At 39.9% G+C, this 26,754-nt stretch overlaps 1 protein-coding gene across 1 annotated transcript; it reads right to left on the bottom strand.

Annotated features, from left to right (window-relative positions):
• Window positions 1-822: 822 nt before the first annotated feature.
• On the bottom strand, window positions 823-25,997 carry CLUL1 (clusterin like 1; the record flags this gene model as incomplete). The annotated part of the gene is made up of 7 exons (XM_080821932.1): window positions 25,883-25,997; window positions 24,598-24,746; window positions 19,428-19,595; window positions 17,048-17,480; window positions 11,438-11,575; window positions 4,354-4,568; window positions 823-1,011 (listed from the first exon to the last, which is right to left on the bottom strand). The coding sequence occupies exons 1-7, from the start codon at window positions 25,986-25,988 to the stop codon at window positions 823-825; spliced, it is 1,398 nt and encodes a 465-aa protein (XP_080678058.1). The 5' UTR covers window positions 25,989-25,997.
• Between the last annotated feature and the right edge of the window lie 757 nt (window positions 25,998-26,754).

Raw genomic sequence — 26,754 nt, 5'->3', positions numbered from 1 at the left:
ATTATTTAAGATTGATCATATTACCAAAAGAGAATGTTACATACAGTTTTGATTGTGCCACTAATTCAGAAGATATTAAACCCCAATCTACTTAACCATTTTCTTGTCTTTAGATATTATGATTGTTTTTAAAATTTTATTATTTTAAATAATTTTGCAAACACAGATTTTGGGGCTAGGGGAAGGGAGAACTTTTTTTTTTTTTTTTTTTAAGTAGGCTCCATGATCAGCATGGAGCTCAACATGGGGCTTGAACTTACGACCCTAGATCAAGACCTGAGCTGAGATTAAGAGTCAACTCAACCTACAAAGCTTACTCAGGTGCCCCTGCAGGGGATACTTTTAATCAAATTTAGATTTATTCCTTAGGACTGATTTCAGAAATGGAATTGTTATATCAAAAAGAAGTTTTATGGCTCTTGATATGCATAATCAAATAGCTTTTCAAAAAGGTATTTTCAAAAAGGCAAAAGCAGTTTGTGTTACAATAACATATAAGAATTCCCATTTCATTACACTTCTATCACAATTTTGTATGTTTTTAAATTTACACATTTGATAGGCATACAATCCTATCTTGTTTTAATTTTTATGTCTTTGATGATCAATGAGGTTGAACATATTTTCTAGGTATCTTATTTTATTTTTTTTTAAGTAGGTTCCATGCCCAACATGGGGCTTAAAGTCATGACCCTGAGATCAAGAGTCAGATGTTCTTCTGACCAAGCCAGCTAGGCACCCCTATTTTCCAGATACTTAAAAACTAGTTTTGTTGTCTTTCTCTTTTGTGAATCATCTATTCCAATCAACAAGGCACTCTGCTTACCAAGTTTTAAAATGTTTTTTAAAATGCTGCACAGCTTTCTCCAGCACATAGCTGATGAAGTTAGAACTCTCAGCACTTTCTTCAAGAGGGATCTTGAGTGTGAAGTTGGGGGAAGACAGAATGCTTAAGTCTATCATCGTGTCATCTTGTTTGGAAAAATTGCCTTCAGGACCATTTGGAGCCACCTAAGAAGAAGGATTATACAGTGAAAGATTACTAATCCCCAGTGCACATTCAGAATTAATTTAATAGCACATGAGTCAGGATAGGCTAGGTTGTGCTGAGGTAACAAAGTAGCCCCAACATCCCAGTGGCTTCATACAGCAAACATTTATTTCTCACTTATGTTTCATGTCCATTTCAGGGGCTCTGTATAACCTCTACCGCTGGGGGCCCTGGTTGACAGTGGCATGTCACCTCATGGCCGTAGCCCAAGGAACACCTGGCTTTCTCTGTGCCCTTGGCAGAGACAGAGAGTAGATCAGCACACACAAGCCCTGCATTATCTCAGTCTAGAAATAACCCCGGTCAGTCTTGATCACATTTCTTTGGCTAGAACTTGCCACACGGCACCACTTCGCAGCAAGGGCAGCTAGAAAAGATGAGTGAGCAGATGGAATATTTAGTGAGCGCAACTGTCAGTGTCACAAACATGAATGCGATGCATCAAGTTTTATCCTGAGTTTTCCTAGGACAATTACAATTTAGGGTGGCATGTGTTTGTGAGAACCAATCGTCTGAAAGTCACAGCGGTTGCTCTTAATGAATTCTCAAGTGCATATAATGTAATTGTGATCATTTAAATGAAACCATACTGACATGCAAGTTGATGTAACCTCAAGAGAACTATTTTGAAAATGTTTTCAAATAACCCCCTTATCAAAAAAAATTAAAATATTAGGTCAAATAAAAACTGGTAATTTCTTAATTCTAGTTTATAAAGGAATGGCTAACAATGATTTTCCCCCTTTTTCTTTTGGTGACTATGACCCAAATAAAAACTGCATAAAGCATTTTTGTCTAGTTTAATAAATAATTATAAAGCTAACACCGTGTAATTACAACCTGAGGGGCTTAACTTTTTTCACCTGCTGGAATTTATGTGTTCCTCTTCAGTTCCTCTTCAGCTGTTTTATGTCTTTGCACTTTCTGTTACATGATGAAATAAGAGCTGTTTTGCGAAAAATAACTTTTACAGGTAGTTCGGCAAAGTGGTTAAGTCCAGCAACTCTGGAGAAGTGCTACTTGGGCTTGAATCCTAGTTCTACCGCCTTCCTAGCTGTGTGACCTCAGAAAAGTTGTTTAACTTCTCTGTGCCTCATCTGTAAAATGTGAAAAACAGTGCCTTGTAGGATCACTGAGATTATTAAACAGTCTGGTGTATGAAAAAAGTCTGAGAACATTGCCTGACACATAGTAAGTGCTCTTCAGTGACAATGATTATTAGAACAATGTATCCTTGAAACCCACAATTTTATTTCATATGGAGATTTTTATACAGAACTGCCTTTGTTATCAATATAAAGAATTTCCAGTAAATCTGTTAGTGTTACCCAGAGACACTAGAATAGAAGCAAACTGAAGCATAGAATGGAAAATACTGTTGACGATAAAAGCAATTAACTCTTGGCTGTAACTTTGAAAGCATTGCTCAAATTTTTCTTCAGATCTTATTCTTCAAGACAAGACCTTTTCCTCATTAGCTGAAAGTCTGTATTTGTGAGGATGATCAGATATACTGAATTATTTTACTCTCTAGGGTATGATCTATCTAACGAAGGAAATGAATCAGAATCAGCAGGGATGGGAGGGTGGTTTTCAGAACCTTTTGTGTGTGGTTGAGAGTTACAAATACATTTTACATCATGACTCAAAAACACATGTCTTACATATATATATACACATTTATACACACATGCATGCACATAATGGAAATGAAAGTTCCATGATATATGCATTTGACTTGTTAAATATAATGCACTCTCCTATTTTCTCTCCTAGTTTGCCCTATTCTGTTTTGTTCGTTTGTTCAATGTGCTGGTTATGACCCTCTAAACCTATGTCTCAAAGCACAGAGGGGCCACAGCTTTGCAGTCTGAAACAGAACTACTAGCACACAGAATTTTATAGGTCAGATTCCTTGGAAGCAGAGCCTGAGACTGTGATGCAAGTGATTGGTTAAGGTTGGGTTCAGGTGAAACTTTTGGGGGGATTAGGCAAACAACACAGACAAAAGGGAGAAGCTAATCTAGGATGTGGCTTCAGGTGACCTCTGGCCTTAGTTTGATGCTGCAGGGAGCCCCCCTTTTTTTTCAAATTCAATTAGTTAACATATAGTGTATTATTAGTTTCGGAGGTAGAGTTCACTGATTCATCAGTGAACCACTGCTCATCGCATCAGGTGCCCTCCTTAACACCCCTCACCCATTAGTCCCGCCCCTCCAGCAACCCTCAGTTTGTTTCCTATGATTTAGAGTCTCTTATGGCTTGTCTCCCTCTCTGATTTTGACTTGTTTTATTTTTGCTCCAGAGAGCTCTTAAGTGGCCCCTAGGGCAACCCTTTTGGAGAAGATCTGGGGCCAGGAAGAGCAGTGAGCAGAGGCACCAGCCAAAGTCGGTAAAAGGATTCCCGGGGATCTGGGTAAGGCACTGACATAATGCGCTGCACAAAATATTGCTTCTTCAGTTGCTCTGCCCGGTGATTTCTGTATGCAGGTCTTTTTAGGAACCCGTCAATAACTAACCTGGTACGCTTGTATGTTAACGTAATGCATGTTGTGGGAGTGGGGGTGGGGGCAGTTGGTTAGAAGAGAAATTCGGTCACTGTTTCATGTTATGCAACAAGAGTTCTTGACTGATGGTGGGAGACATGGTCTAAGTGCCAATTAAGATAGCAATATGCTTTGATGTGAATATTAGTAGACAAATATCTTTAACTCTCAAGGTAAGTCAGCAGCTTTTTGTTTCAGAAACTTTTGAGAGCTAGAATTTACAGACTCTTGCTTTGGATAAGGAACCTATGCTAATAGCTTCACAGATATCCATTTTAAGGTATCCTAAAAAAATTCCATTTTTTCAGGGGGGAAAACTGAGACCAAGAAAGGTTATGGAACGTTTCCAAACTTACTCAGCTGCTAAGTATCAGGGTCAGCGTTTGAATTCGTTGCTTCACCTGGAAGTCTTCTCTCTTGAAAGTTACATTGGTCAGGTTTCTTCAAGTTTGCTTGAATCAGCTGAGTACATCCCTCTAGCCCTAAGCAGAACTGGCCACGTCTGGATTAGAAAGTATTTTGCATTTTAAATGGATTTTTGCTATGGAGTTTCTTGTTTCTAAGAACCATGCACGCATTATATCAAGTCAGACTGAATATAGTCATTGTGGAAATATGAATATGCTCCCACAGCTTGTTTTCAAATCCAGATGTCCTTAAGAAGTGAATTAACGGGAAAAAACAAAAAACAAACAAACAAAAAATACAATGGATGCACTCGTAATCTCCTTTTCTGTGCTCGGGTCTCTCCATTACCTTTATGGAATTGGAGATGTTCTCAGTTGCTGGAGTCTGGTTTGCCAGGTCAGCCACCCAGCCAAACTCCTCTCTCATCTTCTCCATCAGATATGCCGTGTCCTCTAGGTGATGCTGGGCCATCTGGAGAACCTGGGCGTATTGCTGGTGGGATATGTTGACCAATTCGAGGGCCTCGTCCACTTTTGTGTGGAGGTCAGGTACATTAGGACAGTCTAGCAAAGAGGAAAGTAACGTGGTAAAGGGAAATGCCCATGGAATTTGGAGTTGGGTGAGGAGCGTTTAAATCCTGGCTCTTAAGCTATTTCTGTTTCTAGCCTTTGGACCTTCAGTGAGTTTTCAATGAGGTAAAATAGGCGTGAATGAAATAACACTGCGAAGTGCCTGCTCATTGGACAGACACATGCTGGAGATTCAGCCAATGTTCCTTTTTGTTTTCCTCCTATCTGTAGTGCCTCTGAATGGTCATTAGGGCTACTCACTGATATTCTGTTCAGGACGCCTGGGAGATTGTGCTTCCTGCCACCCTTGAAGTTCAGTGGGGCCATCTTCAAGGTGATGGGTCTCACTTCCAGGGGAAGCATAAGGAACTGTTAAGGATTTAGCACATTTACTTTCCCCCTGATGGCAGAACTAGGTTTGCTCCGTAGAGTGGAGGCTGCGTCACCCTGAGTGAGAGGGGTAGCAGGGCCTTCGCTCAAACTGTAACTGACATGGCACACGGTGAGAAATCAACCTTTGTGCTGACAAGACACTGTGATTCTACAGCTCTGTACTGTATTGCATAATAGCCCATCTGAACTGAATCAGGATTCTAGGAATTTATACAGCTGTGCTGATGAATGGCTGGATACTGTGGAAAGATTATCTGAAAATTATGGAAGTGTCTATGTGTTAGGGTGTTGAAGATCATCGGAGGTTATTGTTGTGGAGAAAAGACCACAGACTCTTTAAACCATGTCTTTAACTATTTACCAAAGAGCCTTACCTTCAGGAGGACAGGCTCGGGAGAGAATCCACCAACAAGAGCTGGGTGACTATGTTATCTGAGGTTTATTTTGGATTCTTAAGATATAACACAAGATTCCCTGTCACCTCATACATTTTCATATAATTTTGGGATCTTCAGGAGAGGGAGCTCCTTGTACTTATAAGTAAACAAATTTGGGGCACCTGGTGGCTCAGTCGGTTGAACATTTGGCTCTTAATTTCAGCTCAGGTCATGGTCTCATGGGCTGTGGCATGGAGCCCCGTGTGGAACTCCTCGTTTGGTGGAGGGTCTGCTTGAAAAATTCTCTCCCTCTGCCCCTCCCAACACTCACACGCTTGTGTGCTCTCTCTCTTTCTCTCGAAATAAATAAATCTTTTAAAAAAATTTTGCAGTAGCATGCATTGGAAAAGTGATTCAAGATAACATTTTGACAACAAAGGGAGTCACAGTCAACGAGATGTAGTATACACTTGAGGGCTGCCTGAGTGGGTCAGTCAGTTAAGCATCCAAATCTTGATTTCAGCTCAGGTCATGATCTCAGGGTTGTGAGATTAAGCCCCATGTCTTAAGATCTCTTTCTTCCTCTCCCTTTGCCCCTCCCCACCAGTCTCTCTCTTCCTCTAAAAACAAACAAACAAAAAGATATGGTATACATTTAAGAAGAGTTTGAATATTCTTTTAAAATGTCTTCACTGGCAACTTCAGAGTTGTTAACTTTTACAATAGTAATAAAAATATACATATTTTAATGATGGGGGAAGAAGATGGTGATTGCCTCGTGATTTAGGCAAGAAGAATTCTACAAAGGATACTCATTTCTTCTTTTAGAGAGTACCACCCAGGAAAAAAGATTTTCATGGAACAAAGGTGAAACTTCATGCAAAATAGAATCACATGGGAAAGGAAAAAGTACAACTATATTCACAGATGACGTGATCTTGTATACAGAAAGTCCTAAAGAGTACAAATACATAGAAAACTATAAGACTAATAAAAAATTCAGCAGAATACAAGATCAATGTTGTATTTCTATACAGTATGAACAAACCAAAAATGAAATTAAGAAAATAATTGCATTCACAATTGCATCAAAAAGAATGAATTGCTTATGAAAAAAATTTAAGTGGAAGATTTATACACTGTAAACTAAAAAACATCTTTGAGAGAAATTAAAGATTTAAATAAATGGAAAGACATCTTGATGGATTAGAAGACTTAATATTGTTAAGATGGCAGTACTCCACAAGTTGATCTATAGATTTAATATAATTCCTATCAAATTCCCTGCTGAATTTCCTCTCTACAGAAATTGATAAGCTGATCCCAAAACTTACGGAAATACAATGGACCCAGAATAGCCAAAACAACTCTGAAAAACAAACAAACAAACAACAACAAAAAAAAAAAACAGGGAAACCTGGGTGACTCAATTGGTTAAGCATCTGCCTTCTGCTCAGGTCATGATTTTGGTGTACCAGGATGGAGTCCCACATCAGGTTCCCTGGTTGACAGGAAGTCTGCTACTCAGCTCAGGTCATGATCAGGTCATCGGAGGTTGTTGTTGTGGAGAAAAGACCACAGACTCTTTAAACTATGTCTTTAACTATTTACCAAAGAGCCTTACCTTCAGGAGGACAGGGGCAGGAGAATTCCTCTGGCCCTCACACCCTTACTGCTCACTCTCTCTCTCATTCTCTGTCTTCAACTAAATAAGTAAAATCTTAAACAAACAAACAAACAAACAAAAATAAAAACAAAAACCCCAAAGTTGGACCTCTCACACTCCCCAAAACTTCCTACAAAGCGCAACAGTTAAGACAGTGTGGCATGGGCATAGGATAGACATATAGATCAATGGAATAGAACTGAGAGTTGAAATAAACCCTATTTGCTGTTAATGAATTTTCAATAAGGATCCCAAGATAATTCAGTGAGGGAAAGAACAGTCTTTTTAAGAAGTAGAACTGAGACAACTGAATATCCACTGCAAAAGAAAGAAACTGGATTCCTGCCTCACACCATACAAAAATGAACTAAACACATGGACTAAATATGTAAGTCTTATAGGTGAAACACGTGTAAATCTATGCGACCTTGGGTTAGGCAATGGCTTCTTTTAAAAAAAAAAAATTTATTTATTTGAGACAGAGCAAGTAAGTTGAGTGGGGGGAAGGACAGAGGGAGAAGGAAAGGGAGAGAATCTCAACCAGACTCCCCACTGAGCACGGAGCCTCATGTAGGGCTCTGTCTCATGACCTGAGATCATAACCTAAGATCAAAACCTGAGCTGAAATCAAGAGTCAGATGCTTAATGGACTGAGCCACCCAGGAACCTCAGCGATAGCTTCTAAGATGTAGCATCAAAATATAAAAAAGAAAAGAAGAAACAGATAAGTTAGACTTCATTGAAATGAAAAATTTTCAGACTTCAAAGGGCGCCGTTCCAAAAGTAAAAAGGCAGCATGTGGGAATGGGAAAAAATATTCATAGATAATATATCTGATAAGGGTTTAGTAGCTAGAATATATAAAGAACTCTTACAACTCAATGATAAAAAGACAAATAACAAAATTAAAATATGGGCAAAGGATTTGAGTCGACATTTCTCCAAAGGAGATACACAAATGTTCACATGGTAGTAGATAGGTGTCCAACAGCAAGAGAGAAGTTTTTTGTTTTTTTGTTTTTTGTTTTTTTAAGATTTTATTTATTTGAGGGAGAGAGAGAATGAGTGAGAGAGAATGAATGGGGCGGGGGCGCCTGGGTGGCTCAGTGGGTTAAAGCCTCTGCCTTTGGCTCAGGTTATGATTTCAGGATCCTGGGATTGAGCCCTGCATCGGGCTCTCTGCTCAGCAGGAAGCCTGCTTCCCTTCCTCTCTCTCTGCCTGCCTCTCTGCCTACTTGTGATCTCTGTCTGTCAAATAAATAAATAAATAAATCTTAAAAAAAAAAAAGAGAGAGAGAGAGAGAGAATGAATGGGGTGGGGAGGGACAGAAGCAGACTCTCCTCTGAGCAGGGAGTCCACTGCTGCTGTGGGGCTGGATCCAGGACCCCAGGATCATCTGAGCCGAAGGCAGATGCTTCATGGACTGAGCCACCCAGATGCCCGAGAACAAGCTTTCATTTATAAGCACATGTCAAGCCTCCACTTTGGTCATGTTGCCAATGCCTTATTCACTAAGGACAGACCCATGGCCAAGCCAGATTTATGGACTGGAAAAATAAAAATATATATATAATAAATATAAAATATAAAAAAAATCTCTCTTGCTGGAAGTAACCACAAATTACGGTAGTAATTTTGTTTTTAATCTGCTATACATACATCCCCTTCTGCCTAGGAGAGTTCCCAGTTTATGCCTATTGTTCTTAAGTAATTGTTTATATACCCACATCACTTTCAAAAGAGATCTAGTTTAACTGATAATTATATGGTCTTATATAACAAAATGGGCAGAAGACAGAAGTTCCTTGGTATAAAGCCATGTGCCTATCACTTATATTAAGAAATGAAATATTACCTAAACAGATGAAGCACCCCACTGTGCCCCTCCCACATCAAACCCCCTCTCTGTCCTCTCAAAGGGAAACTACTGTTTTGAATTTGGGTGTATATATCCAGTACTAGTAATTGATATGGGAGAAGAGGAAAAGAGTCACAGTAAGTATGTTAACAATCAAGACCAAAAATGTATGGTAACTAGTGGGAAAACAAAAAGATTTATGATGTCTTGGAAAATATTTATCAAATATAATATTTATTTATTATAAGATTTATAAGATCTTACATCTATAATTGTAGCTATGTGCTCTTAGAACAAGGGAAGAATCAAACGCTGATTGAAGAGGCAAAATTATTGTTTGGCAAAATGTAGAAGAGTTGTTTGTAATAGCAAAACATGGAAGCAACTTAAATAGACTTCAGGGGAATGGATAAATGGTGATATGCCCACACAGACTAACAGAGCAGTGAATTAATGAATTAGAACACGTATTCACATGGCTAAATCTTACTAACTATACTGTGACAAGCCAAGTTGCCAAAGAACAGCTAAGCAACAATATTTTACATTGTTAAGAAAAATTACCCCAAATTTGGAAATAGGGGCAGAAGAATGGCTGCATTCTTTTCAACGTTATATACAGCATTGTCCAAGAGACCCACCTAAAGCCTCTTTGATTCGCTAGGGAAATGACCTTTTGTTGGGTTTACCATTTACTGGTGCTCAAGGCCAAATTCTATGTGCTTAGATGAACATTCTAAATCGAAAAGTTGCAAGTGTTTTTTGTCCAGTAGAGATATAAATTATTTTGGTTGGATAGAAAACATCACTGCAAAACTTACTGTTTTATTGCCCATTGGAAGGGTAACCAGTTTTATATTTAATTTTGCAATCTAACTTCCACGTTCTATTTTTGACTATAAATTCTCCAATCTCTCCTGTACTCCTTAGAAACAGCTTTAACACTTCGCGAATTCCCTCATTAATAAGATAAATTCATCTTGACACGTGCTCATTTTATATTTGTATGAGTCATAGTTTTAAACTTAAAAATCATGCTTTAATAATATAAAATTAAGAACATGCAAAACATAGCTACGTGTGTATAAAGAAACGTAAATAAACACTAAATTCAAAATGACAGTTTCCTGTATGTCACACAGCAGTGTTAACGAGTCATCCTGCTATAGCTTACCTACTTCAAACCTCTTTATCTTAGAACTGGAAGCTTGTACCTCATGACCACCTTCCTCTGATTCCCTCTCCCCATCTTCTGTATGATTTTACGAAAGGAAGAGATTATTCATCAAAGCTTTTAACTGGATGAAAAGGAGGTAATGATACATAGATGGGATGTTGGAGTGGGACTGCTTTTGTAAGTGATCAGGGTATTTGTGCGTATTTTTCTCTTATAAGAACTTCTGTTTCTGCATGCAACCTTGTAACCGTGACTTGAAAAGCAAAACCTTGGGGCGCCTGGGTGGCTCAGCGGGTTAAAGCCTCTGCCTTCAGCTCAGGTCATGATCTCAGGGTCCTGGGGTCGAGCCCCGCATCGGGCTCTCTGCTCAGCGGAGAGCCTGCTTCCTTCTCTCTCTCTCTCTGCCTGCCTCTCTGCCTACTTGTGATCTCTCTGTCAAATAAAGAAATAAAATCTTAAAAAAAAAGAAAAGCAAAACCTTTATTGTACAGTGACTAACATAACACAATAAAAACTAAAAAAAAAGCAAAACCTTAAATAATGAAAATCATTAGTATGGTAGACATTTCATGTAATCTACAAAACACCTGTGTAAAATAGACACATTCTTTCCATTCTCCTTGTGATGAAACAGGTGCAGAGTCACTGAATCAGTAATTCAGGAGAAATAACAAAAAGGCCCAGTTTATACTCAGCCTTGTGGCTTTTCAGCAACTCCTTCAGGGCTTTAGCGAGGTAAAAAGCAGAAGCACGGGAATCAAAATCTCTTGGCTTTTGTAAGAAAATGTGATGGGGGGTGGCCATGGTGGGTGGGAGGGGCGACTTTAGTTACCCTTTAGGGAAAGGAGATGAGGGGAGGGAAGGAGGAGGATAGGGAGGAGCCAAGGGAGAGAAGGATTTCTCACTTCTCTTGGCCAGGTCTGGGAGGGGAAATTCTATGTGGTTTCTGAGGAGGAGCCACTTTACATATTTAAATAGTAATTAGCAATTAACCCACCAGCTGGAAAGAGTTAAAACAACTTAAAAAAAACCACTCACTTAGCTAATAATTTGTTTATATAATGGGAAGATTGCTTCCATTGGGGGGGTTGCTTTTTCCTTGCAGTAAGAAGAAAGGAGTGCCCTAATTTGCTCCTACCTTCTCTTTTGCACACATTTAACCATAAAAAATGTCACAGCAGCGATGATGGAATCTTAAATAAGAGAAAGGGAGAGTTGGCCTACTTTTGAATAATAGAAGTTTATAAACGTACACTGAGCACCCCCAGACAGCAATAAGCATGCAAAAAAAAAAGTGCTTGAAGGAAAGCAGATGAACCCATGATGCTTGTAAAAGTGGGATTTTGACCTCTGACCAGAATAGCAAACGCTGGAAAATAATAATTATTTACCTTCCCACAGGTAATCCTGACATTTTTGGCATCTGGCATGAAACTGGAAACATTCTGACAAATTCTGGCCAAGTTCTCCACACAGTCCTCTGTCCTGCACAGGTGACACCTTTGAATTCAGGCTTCCGTGGTTAGAATCTGCAGGTAACATAGTGTTTGCACATTAATGTCATTAGAGTCTGTATTTTTTCTTTAAGATTTTTATTTATTTATTTAACAGAGAGAGAGAGATCACAAGTAGGCAGAGAGGCAGGCAGAAGAGAGAGGGGGAAGCAGGCTCCCTGCTACGCAGAGAGCCCCATGTGGGGCTCGATCCCAGGACCCTGAGGTCATGACCTGAGCCGAAGGCAGAGGCTAACCCTCTGAGCCAGCCAGGCGCTCCTAGAGTCTGTATTTTTTTTTTCCCTTAAGATTTTATTTATCAGATAGAGATCACAAGTAGGCAGAGAGGCAGGCAGAGAGAGAGAGGAAGGGAAGCAGGCTCCCTGCTGAGCAGAGAGCCCGATACGGGGCTCGATCCCAGGACCCTGAGATCATGACCTGAGCCGAAGGCAGAGGCTTTAACCCACTGAGCCACCCAGGCACCCCTAGAGTCTGTATTTTAAAGGCGTGGACATGATGTCATTTCTTTTTCTCACCAGTTCTTTCAAAATCTTTCTGTATTCCATCATAGGAGGGCATATAGTGGCAACCATTTGCTAGGACAATTTGACATCTATTAAAAATTGCTTATATTCTTTGATCCAACAATCACATTACTATGATTATTTGTATATGTCCCTCCTCCCCCCAAAAAGATTAATGCATATAATTTTTTTTTCTGGAAGGAATCATGAAGAATCTTTTGGAAGAGATAACTGGTGGGGTGAGAGAAGGCAGCTTTCATTTGTTTTAAATTTAGTGTCATTATTATTATTTCTGATGTCAATGGATTAAATAAGGGATTGTGGGCCACTTTCCTCTTTGGATTTCTTTCTATTTAAACATTTTCTAATACTTATTTTAATTTTTTAAAGCTATAATTGGGAAGTACATTGGAGTTTCAGTGATATTGGTAATGTCTGTTTCTAAAGCTGGGTGGTAGGCATTTACTTTCTTACTATTCCTTTTGTATTTCATATGTATAATGTTATGATTGATGGGTCAAAGATTTGGGAAAACATCTAAAGCTGATCAACTTTTGAGAGACCCTTTTCTTTTTCTGGAAGAATTAATAATTCATATGAAAAAACGATGTTGTAAAAAAGAAGTCTGTCCAACAGAAAACTGACAGTTCTCAGCTGAGTGTTTCACATTTATTAGGATACGTTCATTATTAATTTACCACATTTTAAAAGGAAACATTTCATTTTGAGATGAATTGTGATGTCTGCTGCTTAAAAACCTGAGGCGCTGGTTAGATCATGTGGTGTGTAAGGCAGCCATCTCCTTTGGTTGACTACAAAGTTGTGGCCTCCCAACTGCCTTCCAGAACTGTCCCTGTCGAATTGGTGGCATCCCCTGTCACCTCCTCCCCCTCTCCGAGTTCCTGTGAGGAGTTTTGCTACAGAGCTTATCTCTAGCTTTATGTACTATTTGCTCTCTTATCCTCTCTGTTAGACTCCCCCCGCCCCCCACTGAGGGAGGGAATTTGGTCCTGTCATTTGAAATCATGCTGTTCTTCTGTACCTTCTTCTGTCATTTTGCACACCATATGGTAATGGAGATAACGTAATTGCCCAGGGATCTGTTTTCCTTTCTCTGGACTGAGCTCCTGAAAGTCAGGGGCTGTGTTATAATCATTGTCTTATTCTCAGCATCTTGATCAATATCTGGTATGTAGATCAGGGATGACAAATTCCAGGGCCATCTGATACCAATTTCTCATCCTGTGACATGGCAGTAACGCATCCCAGAGCCTCCAGACCCCTCTAGGCAGCTCCTTCCGGTGCCATCACTCATATCAACCATCTACTCTCCCCACCTGCCTCTGTTTCCCTGCCCCACTCACAGGGAAAATTAAAGTCAGCAAATACTCTCTAAGGTAGGGTTAGAACTCATATCTCCTGGTGTCTGGCACCTACCAAGCTACTATATCACACAGTTTTATTGAACATAACCTTATCTATCCTTTCCAGGGATTTACAAGGCAAGAGAGGACAACTACAAGAGCTATTTTACTCTTTCAACAGATTCAGGAATTGAGGTTTAGAAAGATCAAAGTAGGAAAGAAATTCTCCCATATGAAGACTAAAATGAAACCATACTCAATAAAAAGATTGAAAACCAAAATATTTCCGATTTTTTTTTCTAAGTAGGCTCCATGCCCATCATGGGGTGCAACACAAGACATGACTCACAACCCTGAGAGCAAGACCTTAGCTAAGATCAAGAGTTGGATTCTTAACCAACTAAGACACCCAGGTGTCCCAATGTTTCAGATTTTTACTATTGCTTCTTTTCTTTTAACGGTGTTCATTATTCAATTTTAGCTATTTTTCTGATTTTAGCCCTTAGGACAATCTTGATAAATAAAGCCCATCCATGAAGGTTGTCAGAAAACACAGCGATCACTCAGTCAATATTGGGCATTGCAACTGACAGGAGGCTTGTATTAGTTCCCTGTTACTGTTGTAACAGATTACCACAAATTTAGTAGCTTGGAATGACACCAGTGGTTTTCTGGTTCTATAGGTCAGAAGTTTGAAATGGGTCTCACTGGCCTAAAATCAAGATGTTGGCAGCGATTTTCTTTTCTGGAGGCTCTAGGGGAGAATCCATTTCTTTGCCTTTCCCATTTCTAGAGGCCAACTTGAGTCCGTGGCTCCAGGGCCCCTTCCTCCACCTGCAAAGCCAGAAGAGTAGGGCCAAGTCCTTCTCACGCTACCATCTCTATAGATTCTATTCTGCCTCCCTCTTCCACTTCTAAGAACCCCTGTAGCCACATGGATAATTCAGAATAATCTCCCCATTTTAAGGTCAGCTGATAAGCAACCTCAATTCCATCTACAACCTTATTTTCCCCTTGCCGTGGAACATAACACATTCACAGTTCCTGAGGGTTAGGGCGTAGATATCTATGGGCAGCTAGTATTCTGCCTACACAGGGCAAAGCTCAAAATGTCCTCTCTTTAGGCAGATTTTCCAGGAGTGTTAGGTTTATGGTTCACCTACCACCTTCCCAGAAAAGTAACAGAAACTGCTTTGCAAATACCCTAGAGCCCCTGCCTGACTCTTCTTGTTAAATAAGTCCACAGGTACTCATCAGAGAAGAGAGTGTCTCCTCTGTGGAGCTACCTGGGCACTGAACGGTTAGGGGAGGGATAGCAGAGGAAAGAGAGTTTAAGGGTGAAACACAGGCTTTTTTGTTTTTGTGTTTCATATTCGCATTTACATTCCCTTTGCATGACAGGACTCTCTGATATGTGGGTCATCTTCAAGGTGGCGGCTGTGCAGAGGGCCAGCTGAGCCGGGACTTGTTCTGGGCTGTGAGAATGGGGAGGAAGCTGGGGCAGAACTGGTGGAAACCTGCATTCTTAGTCAGTGGGGTGGGAGGGAGTTACAATGATTAGGAAGTTATTTCAGTTTCAAAGTGAATGAATCACTCTACACTCCTGTGCACATTTGAATGAGGCAACCCACATATAAGGTTGTATGCAATGTGAAAGATGGGGGTCATTATTTTGTTCTGATGAACACATTCTGAATATTATCCCCGAACAATTGCCATCTGTTTAAAAGTTCAGGCAAAAATAATTTAATATCACCCCACCATTGATCTATTTAGTCTACTGCATTGGTGCTTTTCCTGAATATTGGAAACCTTAGAATAGAATACCAGAGAAAACATCTGACTTACAAGAAAGTCTTCCAGACCCTGAAATAGAACCCAAAAAGGATTCCAGTAATGATGGCTGTTCTCTGCTCAGGAAACAATGGGACGGGAAGGATGTCATGTGTTGTTTTTTGGCTTCAGTTTCTGGTACTGTGAGGTAGGTCCCTTCTGTATAGAGACCAGTGGTGCAATGTCATGGTAATTTTGAGAATTTCATTCAGATGTTGCCAGGTACAGCTGATATAATTAGGGGAAATAGCTAGAAGGAGCCCATTTCTTTCTACATACAAAAAGCTGTGATTTGGGGCACCTGGGTGGCTCAGTGGGTTAAAGCCTCTGCCTTCAGCTCAGGTCATGATCCCAGGATCCTGGGATCGAGCCCCCCATTGGGCTCTCTGCTCAACGGGAGCCTGCTTCTCTTCCTCTCTCTCTGCCTATCTCTCTGCCTACTTGTGATCTCTGTCTGTCAAATAAATAAATAAAATCTTTAAAAAGAAGCTGTGAGTAATTAATATATACAACTTGGAGAGTTTGGAGAGAAGTATAAACCGATGAAACCATCAGCACAGTCTATGGTATAAACCTATCCATCACTTCCAAAAATGTTCTCCTGCCATCTTATTATTATCATCATCATCATTATTAAGAATGTTTAACGTAAGACATACCATCTTGGGAAATTTTTAAGTATGCAGTACTGTGTTTGTAGCAATAGGCGCTATCCTGCACAGTTGGACTTCTAAGTTTAGGACTTACTCATCTTGCATGACAGGAACTTTGTACTCTCTGACCAATATCTCCTCATTCTCCCTCCGCTCAGCTCCCAGCAACACCATTCTACTCTCTGCTGCCATGACTTTGACTAGTTTAGATTCCTCATATAAGTGGTATCATATAGCATTTGTCCTTCTGTGTGTGGCTTGTTTCAGTCGGCATAATGTCCTCCAGGTTCATTCATGTTGTTACAAATGGCAGGATTTCTAGAGGGAGCCCACATTATTTTTCATGTCAGAGGGAAGCATTCTTTCCCGTGGGCTTATGGTCCATAAGACATAAGTCTAAGAAAATGTACATTCTACCTTGGCCCCCCAAGCCGCTCTCATTTCTGAGATGCTGTTTCCCAGCCACTCCACAGAAGCCCAAGGAAGCTATCTCCTTCTGCCTGAAGACACACAGCAGCATTATGCTTCCAGTGTAGAATATCTTGGGGACATGTTTGGCATTGGTAGAAGGCAATTCTTATCCTTTACCAATATTCTGGTTTCTGTAGTTTTGGGTTTGTCAGTGAGCATCTTCTGTGGTTTTACGCATAAATATCACGATTTAAGGGATTATGGCAGTGAAACTCGGAGGAGGCTGTGGAGAGCACTCAGCGTGACCCGGTTCATACAGGACACCAGGCTCCTAACCAGACCGAGAGTGGAGGAGTCTAGACTGATTTTAAAGAAACCCCCTGATGTTCAAGCAGAAAAGAGCTGAGCATATCTACATGACTTTCAATAAAGGAGGCAACTGTTCTGTTCAACTTCTCACGCTGCTAACATTTTCTTTCTCAGCTTTGAAAATTTGCTTGAAAGAGAGATACCAGCCCCTCAGGGCTCTTGACAATGATGGAGGAGGGATGGTGTTTGGCAGACTTCAAAGCTTCCTCTAAGAGGCTCTGAAACTGATACCCCATAAATTGTCACTCTCAGAAACACTGAACAATGACTTAGAAATGTCTACTATTTCCAAAGGTAAACAAAGCTTGACCTTAGTATTGACATCTAAGTAAAGCTCGGTCTTTTAATACTTGCCTTTGCCTTGTTTTGGTAAATCCTCTATTGTATTCAGTGTCTCCGTGATTGTTGTGCTGATACTGTGATAAATAGAGAGACTGAAATTATAAAACAGCTGGAAGAAGCTGGGAATGTCCCAGCTTTGCACAGGATCCGCTGTTGCCCTTGGCTCTTGGGATAAAGCTGGAAGAAAGTTAGGCTGCATTAAGTCCATATCTGACATGAAATATGATTGAAAATTCTGGTCAAATTCTTGCTGCATCTGTTTGAAGACGTTAAGACTTCTGTTAAAGAGAAATCTCACATCCACAGTCAGCTGGCTGAACACATTCTCTATTTGAGCCATTTGTGCATCCTCCTCAATGAACTTTTCACCCACAGGGAGATCTTTTTCATTATCCTCATGAAAAGAAAACAGGTATTGATATATCTTCCTGAAAAACTGTTCGACCTGTGGGGTGGAGGACAAAAATGGAATAAGAAATTAATTTCCTTTCTGGATCATTTTTTTAATCAATTTTATTTTATTACTTCTAAATGGAAAAAATAATTGACATGGACCATTCTTATTGTAGATTTTAAAGTCAATTTACACTGGTCATTCTAAATCAAAAACAATTCTGGGCAAGCTAGGAAATGGTGACTCCTTTTAAGATAATTTATTAACACTCTTATATCTTTGACTTTGATTGTGGGAAGAGGATCTGAAATTCTTCCCAAGGCCTAAAAAGGTCAAATTTTCAGTATTGCTGACAAGCCACACCTGATATACTGGCAGTGGTTGGCATGCTGTGGTCTAAGTGGAACAGTCTAGGTTTCCCCAAAACTCTGAAAAAGGCTCTTATCTTTCACCTCTGTCTTAGGGTTTGGGCTGGAAGTTGGTTTGTTTCATTCAGTGGAATGTCGTTAGTGACTTTATGGTCTCTTCTTTCTTGTCTCATAAATTAGTCCATGAAAAGGAAAAGATAAACACATTCATGCTATATTATAGATGCCTGATAGAGTTAAATAGGTTACTTAGGGACAGTTATATATTAGTAGTGATCAAAGCCTTCCCTGGTTGTAGTCAAAGAAATGAAGCTATAATTGTAGAATTTTTACACTCAGTGGAAGAATTTTTCAGCAGTCACACCATGCTCTCCATCTATATGGTGCCTAAGTTCGTACCAGACCACAGTTGCCCTTATATGGTAGTGATGTGGCATGTTGATTGTTATGGAGCATACCAACTATCTAACAACACAACACTAGCATCCCAGTCCTGTTCAAAGAATTCTCCAGGAATTCTTAGATTACTCGTGCCTTCCTCAAAAAGTAAGCTGGGTTGATTGTCTGCCCCTCTCTCTGCCAGCTTCTGTTTCCCTGAATCCATCCACAAACACAAACCGTAAAGCCCCAAGAAATTTTCATAAAATCACACAACTGGCGTAGACAGGAATGGTTCCCAAATCTCCTGCCTTCCAGCCAGTGCTCAGTCCACCATATTCTGGTATAGTGGAGAGTGACTGGGGCTATAAAAACAGAGCAGATGCAATTAACAGTGGAGGCAAATTAACTTGGCAAATGAATTGTCCTAGGGGTTGCTCCCTCTATAATTGGGTATGGCACTGCCAAGTCAGGAACATACTCTAATTAGTGCATGCTCTGATATGGAGAGGAAAATTTCACTCCCTTTCATATTGAGCTCACTTCTTGAAAGGAAGAGAAATTCAGGCCAATACAATAGGAGCCTTTCATGGGGCAGAACTCATCCTATTCAGGTCACCACCCTCTGTGATTCCCTCTGCCCAGATGATAGCCAAAGGGAACAAAAAGAAAACATGCCAGTCCTACGGGACTTGTGTAGGTATGGCTAAAGAGGACGTGAACGTGCGCATATGTGTGTATTTCCAGAAGAGGGCAAGCCTATCGAAAGAGAGATTCAGGAGACTGAAAATGTCTTCAAATGTTTCGCCTCCAGGGGAAAAAATTCAAGCAGGTTGAAATCAGAGACTATGATACTATTATTCAGAATTCAATTCAGCATTTATTAGATACCTACAATGCTTACATGAAGACAGATAACATATTATGGTCCCTGGCCTCAAAGAGCTTACAGTCGAGTGGGAACATGTTCACAAATAACAAGAGGCAGAAAGATTCAGAATATTTCTAACAGAGATACATACAGTGTCATTATAGGGAGAGACAAACACTGAATGGCTATTTGATCTGATAAGTTGAATGTATATAGGGGGTTCATACATAAGCAAGCATGAATGTTAGGTTCTAGATTGTAAAAGGCTAATATCAGGTCAGGCATCTCTATTCTAAATAGTAAGATAAATTAATTTTTAAGAATTAAACTGGAGTAGGTACTTTGAGAATTCTGAAACCTTGAGCTCTGTTTTTCCCTTACCGTATTTTTCACAGAGGACCAACTAGGTTGGCAGGTTGTATAAAATCTCATGCACTCATTCTCCAGGCAAGTCTTGCATTCATCCCAGGAACCCGTCAAAGACACCTGACATAGGCTTTCTTCTTCTTCCAGATGTTCCTGCACTTCATTCATGAGTTTCAGGGCTTCCTAATTAAAAAGGAGAAACAAACATCCTATTTTCATCTCATAATTCTCTGTGTGTACCATAGCTGAATTTTTAAAAATATGCATATTCTGATGTACTTCTTCATTCTTTCTTCGGGCCCCTGGCTGCTGGCAGAGCTGCTTGAGTCTGCCTTTCTGTTTGATTAAGAAACAAGCACTGTTTGATCCCTACTAGGGACTGCAAATCTTCTCCATGTATCCATTCGTGCATTCAACATCTATTTCTTGAGTTCTTGCTAAGAGACAGACATTACACTAGATGTGGGTGAACCATGACATGGTGTGCCTCTGGGGGATGACTATAATTTACTTGTGTGCTTGTCTGTCTCTACATCTAATTCTTGGAAGATGTGGCAAGTGCGCTTTAAAGCTTATAGAGCTTACAAATGTATTTCTCTTATTTATGCTGCCTTTAATTTTTGTATGTGCTTAAACATTGCACGAAAGTACAACTCTTGTATATCTAATCTGCCCAGCAAGTTACACTTTAATTGCAGAGATGTTGTGTTACGGGGGCAGAGGTGGGGGAGCGGTGGTGGTGGGGGTGGGGGGGTCTTTCTTCCTGTCTGTATTCCAAGTGCTCCCCCTCGTGGTGCCTTGCTGAATGTGTCCACGTCCCGCTCTGGGTGATACGGAATCCCGCAGAAGGGACACCTGCCTCTGAGAATCTCAACCCTGCCCCAGGACCTCCCTCAAGGCCAGCACCCCTGCCTAGACCCCTGACCTCCTTGTATGTGTGGACTTTTTTTTTTTTTTAAGAAATTTTTTAGGATTTTATTTTTTTTATTTGACAGAGAGAGAGGGAGAGAGAGAAAACACAAGCAGGGAGAGCAGCAGGCAGAGTTGGGAGTAGCAGGCACCTCGCTGAGTAGGGAACCTGATGCAGGGCTTGATCCCAGGACCCCGGGATCATGACCTGAGCCAAAGGCAGATGCCCAACCAAATGAGCCACCCAGGCGCCCCCCACATGTGGGCTTCTAAAGACTGGCTCCCTTCAAGCCTGAGACCTAGTTCAGGGGACTGACAAGGTATAATGGATTCCTTCATCACCCAGTCTCAAGAGCTAACAGTGACTCCCTTAAGTGAAAAACACATGAGGGAGCAAAGTTCATGTACTTAAAACCAATTTAGTATGCATTTTTACCTAATGGAAGAGAAAAAGAAATTACCCTTCCCTGTCATTAACATGCCAAAGAACCATGTGAGCACCGAGAATCTTTTGAGGATTTTTCTTATCTCCTCGGGCATTGCAGAACAATTTTGGATTCCTACATCTTCTCAACAAAGTTACCCCACATTGGGAGGAAACAGTACTGCCCACATTTCCTAAGTCAGTCCCAGTTTTAAATATCCTCTTCATTGTCACCATAAACCCAAACCCCACTATTTCCAATTCTAAACTACACTTGCTGTGTACCTTTGGGCAAATTACTTAACATCTCTGAGCCTCAGTATCTTCCTTAGCAAACAGGAATAGCAATAGGATTTGCCTCTTAAGGCTTTGTATTAAGTGAGATAAGCAAGCAAGCTACCTAGTATGTTATTATCTGTTTCCTTCCACTCGCCTCCAAGAGCACAATAAATACCAGTCACCAAATCACCTGTCCCAAGTTTTGGTAGTGAAATGTTGTGGTGGAGGAAGATCTCTGGTTTAGGAATGCCCTGCCCATTCCTTCTGTTTCCCCCCCAGATGTCCCACCCACTGACTCGTCCTGTAGTTTACAGTGTGTCAAAGTCCCATATAAATTTGGTGTGAGGTTCAAATCACTTTATGCCCCACCCCCCAGGGCTTCCCACTTTTAGTTAGTTTCAGATGTTCTCACTAAATATCAGTAGGGAGGAGCTGTGGAGGGGTCCATGATGACACTGGGTCCCCTTAGGGTAGGTGGTGCTCTGTGCTGGGAGACTGGGGGCACCAATCTCATATTTGCTAAGTCATAATTTATCTAAAGTATCCTTTATCCTTACTTTAAAGTAATTTTAGGGAGGGAGACTCAGAGTTAAACAGGTTTTTCCATTTTTAAGTGGACTTTTTGAGTGTCCACACCTTAACTGAACTGACATTTGCTTAGCTGACCCACCCCTAACTGGAGCATTCTTTTCATAGTTTTATACCCTTGGCTTTTGGGGAGGCTGAGGAAAGGGAGAAAAACAAAGCCACTGGGTCCCAGAGACAGACAAGCGCTGCCCGCTGACTTTCTCCCCAGTCATTCATTACAGTGCTGGATTACCACGTTCATGAACATCATGAGCCTCAGTTTCCTTAGCTGTAAAGTGAAAGTAATGGGTTACACAGATGTTGGAAGGATTACATGTGATATTGTGTTTTTTTAAAGGGGCTTTAAATGCTTTCGAGTGTCATTATTCCCAGGGCCAGCTCACAAGCCCACTGAGGAAGAATCCAGCTCTGGGGGCTTCCACAATTTCCTCATAAGGAGCTATTTTCAGTTTCCTTAGATCTTTTGCTTGCTGCCCAAAGGGAGGAGGGCTTGCAGCTGTTAGTAGGGTGACCTCCTTTCTTTGCAAGGGACCCTACGTGACAAGGGGTGTGGCCACAACATCAACCAGTCTGGTGACAGCCTCATAGATAGCACTGGGGTCAGCCTGTCACACAGCCCTGCTCCAAAGGCTTAAGGGATGGCCAGAGGCCACCGTGCTCAGAAATAAAGAATTCCAGCAATTGCCTGCAGTTTGGGGGCCCCCAATTCACATGTAGGGGGAAATATTAAAACTTCCATTTTTATGTTTTAACATAAAAATTGATGGTAGGAGGAGGAGACATGGGGAGTTGTTCAATGGGTATAGAGTTTCGGTTTTGCCAGAGCGGAGGGTTTCTGGAGCTTGGTTGCACAGTGGTATGTAGGTACTTAACACTATTGAACTATAACACATAAAAATGGTTAAGATGGTAGATGTGATGTTATGTGTATGTTACCATACCTACAACTTTTTAAAAATAAAATTTAAAAGTAATTGACTCTCAAGTTAAAATTTAAAATATTTTCCAAATTATTTCTGTTATAGTTTTGATTTCTTCTTTAAGGGTAACGTTGGAAAATAATTTTAAAAAATAATTGAAGTGTTTTGAATGTTATGTTCATTGTTAGTGGTATTAAACTGGGAGCCATGCAATGTTCATAATTTAGAAACATTTTAAGGTTTGTACTGTAACATATGAACAATTTTTAACAGCCCATGTGGACATTTGGATGTATAATCGACCCTCGAAAACATGGGTTTGAATGCATGGGTCCACTTACATGTGGATTTTTTCCAATAAATACAAGACAGTACTGTGAATGTATTTTCTCTTCTCTATGATATCCTTAATATTTTCTCCTTTATTGTAGGAATACAGTATATAAGGGAAATAACACACAAAACATGTGTTATTTGACTGTTTATATTATTGGTAAGGCTTCTGTCAACAGTAGGCTATTAGTAATTCAGTCTGGGGGGAGTTAAAAGTTACATGCAGATTTTTGACTGGAGGTCAACACCCCTTTCCCCTGCGTTGTTCAAGTGTCAACTGTAATGTGTATTTCCCTTTGCTAAGGTACATAGTTTGAACTGCAGCGATTAACTAAAGGCATTTGAATAAAGAAGTGGATTAGGCTGAGGTGCTATTGAGTATACCCTGGGACTGTCTTGTGGTGCCATCGCATGTCACCAACTGCTCAGTAGGACCCTGGGGAAGTGGGGCCCTCCACGTTCCAGGAGCATAGACACTGGTTCCCTTTCTCTTTATTCCCTTGAAGCTGATTGCAGTGAATTGCCAATTTAAGAGGATGCAGGCAAATGATCCTTTTATTATCTAGTTTTAACTAGACTAGCCTTCACTAAATGGACAAGTGGCTTAAAAAGATTCCTGAAAAAAAATATCTAGCAGATTAAAAAATATGAATAATTTCAGCTCAGGTAGACAAGAAGCAAATGGCAGAGTTGATACTTCTTCATTATAAGCGCTTTTTTGGTCACGTGACAAAGTAAAACTATGATCTAATTAGATCTGGGAATTGGCTAAAAAATTTCAGAATACAGGGCACCTGGGTGGCTCAGTGGGTTAAGCCTCTGCCGTTGGCTCAGGTCATGATCTCAGGGTCCTAGGATCGAGCCCCCGCATCAGGCTCTCTGCTCAGCAGGAAGCCTGCTTCCTCCTCTCTCTCTGCCTGCCTCTCTGCCTACTTGTGATCTCTCTCTCTCTGTGTCGAATAATTAAATTAAATCTTTTTGAAAATTCCAGAGGGGCTCCTGGGTGGCTCAGTGGGTTAAAACCTCTGCCTTCAGCTCAGGTCATGATCCCAGGGTCCTGGGATCAAGCCCCGCATCGGGCTCTCTGTTCAGCAGTGAGCCTGCTTCCCCCTCTCTCTCTGCTTGCCTCTCTGCCTATTTGAGATCTCTGTCTGTCAAATAAATAAATAAAATCTTTTAAAAAAAAGTAAAAAATAAAAAATAAAAAAATCCAGAATACTATCTAGAAGATTATTTGAAAAATGGACTGAATACCCACTCTGGCAAGTGATGAACCTCACTCTTGAGATGTTAATGATAACAATTCATGTGTGTAATTTATAAATAAATTAATGTATATAAATTTAAGAGTGAATGCTAATAATAATTTTAGTAATAGGGATGGGAGATCAAAAACCTTTGGAAACCACAGATCTAGCCAGAAATTTCTGGGACACTTTTGAATCAATATCCCAAGTCAGAAGGAACTAAGGATAAAGTCTTTTTAAGAAAGTAGCACTTCCCTAACAGACAAATCCCCCAAATTCCTGGATTTGGAGTCCTGCAAAGGTCTACTCTGCCAGGACTGTGATCTTAAGAAATTTGAAATTTCCTTCAAATTTTCCTCTACTAAGAGCTGCTGTCCAAAAAATCCATTATTAGGGGAAAGAAGTAATTTATCAATTGCACTAAGAAATGCAATATTTATGGTCTAGCTATATTTAAGAACAGGTGTTATTCTCAATTACTGTACCTGCTTTTCTTCTCTGCATTTCTTCAGGGTTTTCATCAGATTGGTATGTTCCTCCCCTCTTCTTTCCATCATGATTTTCATCTGCTTCATACCAATCAAAGCCTTCTTCACCGCTTCCTCTACATCTATGTCTCCAGCCTCAGAAAAACCTAAAGGATACATTGTAGTTTTTTCCTTTGAGATATGATTAGGTTACAAGGTATCAGAATTACAATTAATTCACCAACTTTTCATGTGCCTAAATAGAGACTTAGCTGTTCTTTTACCACATCAGACTCTGAAAGCAGATGACAACGAATCGGCTGTCAGCTGCCACATGGACACAGCTGCCACATAGAGGATACCTTCTATTCCTTGCTTCTGAACTAGACAAATCAGAGTTCACTTAACCTCCTTCTTGTCATTTTCCTCAGGGCCTTTTTCCATGTATCCTTTTTTTTTCCTTTCACTTAAAACTCAAGTGTGTTATATTAGAAAAATATTGAAATTTTCTTCACAGACTATTTATATTAAATGCCCAACTGGGAACCTCGAACACAGTGAACAATTCCCCATTCTTTCAGCTTTAATTGCCTCTCCAGGAGGCATCAAACCTAGAAAGTATCTCATATAATGCAAGATTCTTTAATAACCTACTGGACATCTCTTACACAACTTTAATAAGCCTGTAGTGGGCATGAAATTCATTATCATTCTCTCTTTGCAATAGTCAATGTGGCTTCCAAAGGAGCATATGCTTGCTTCCAAATTTAATATTACACATCCCTAAAGCAATATTTTAACTAATTTATTTTTCTAAATGTTCAGTACTCAAAGCATGTACTATCAAGCAAAGGTCACAAGTTAAGGAGCATAGACCAACCAGATTCGATGTCATTATAACCCGTTCTTCCCCTATGTCAAGAATAACTACACAGATTACTTTAATTGTTTAAATTTTTCAAGTGCTAGAAAAGAATTTCACTGTTCATTAAAACTGTGCTTAGAGGACACCAAACATCTGGACGATACCAAGAAATGCAGTCCGAAAGTTGGCAAGTTTTATCTGTATGATAGCAAACATCTGGATATGTGAACCTTCTCAGATACTCGACTGGAATTTTCTATTTTTATTCCAGATGTTTGGCGTCATGTCTACTTGGTTTAAGTGCCTAGAGAACATCTCACTGTGAAATTAGAAGGCTGAAATGAATATGGTATCTCTCAACTGGAAATCACTGCAAATGCCAGCAGGACATGCAAACAGGCAAACAGGACACAGCACAGATAAAGAAACCAAACTTACCCTTCAGGTTTCCATGGATATCGGTTTTGTCCTTCCAAGTAGGCGCACAGTGACAATCTTTCAACCATAGCAGATACACAATAAACACCAAGAGTGATGGCTTCATGTTCCTGCTGTTACTGCAAAGGAAAAATAAACCTGTACCAAATGCCTTCAATTAGGTTCGTTTTCACCAGCATCAATTGAAAACACATGGTGATCCAAAGCATTTTTCTGTCAATTTTTCTTTATGACTTTAGACAAGTTATGCTAATATGCCCGAGACATAAGGAGACTTGGAATATAAATTTTAAAAAAGACAACCTAAGTCCCTATTTTGTTTACATTCTTTATGACAGCTAAATAAGATCATCATCTGAAGTATTTGAACTTCAAGATAATGAATAGTATGGATCATAGCCCCATAGAATTCATACCTCATTTTATGTTCTTGTCAATAGTAAACATCCTGAAGCACAGAATTAGTTAAAATTCTGAGAGTTCAAGCAAATTTTCACCTAGGTAAAAATAGCCTCACAGATTTTTCCCATATGTCTTATAAAACCATCAAGATATATGAATGGTGCACAATTAAATTTTTTCTTCTCAGATAATGAATTTCCTTTTAAATTCAATTTGATGTGTTTTTGTTATAAACATTCCAAATATAAACGTATGCTTTTTTTAAAAAAAAGCTCCCCAAGCCCCCCCAAACTCCCACAAATGTGTACTTTAATGAAGTTAAATATATAAAATGTTAGTTAATAACTTCTCCCAAAGGGATATTTATCTGCTTTTTGTATATTTGTTATTTTGGAACAAAATTTTCACTATTTAATCAATATTCGGATTATCTTTTTAATAAAATAACACCAATACTAGTAGTTACAAAG

The sequence above is a fragment of the Martes martes genome, assembly GCF_963455335.1.
Source record: "Martes martes genome assembly, chromosome: 13".
Classification (NCBI taxonomy): domain Eukaryota; kingdom Metazoa; phylum Chordata; class Mammalia; order Carnivora; family Mustelidae; genus Martes; species Martes martes.
This window is presented reverse-complemented; position numbering and strand designations above follow the sequence as displayed.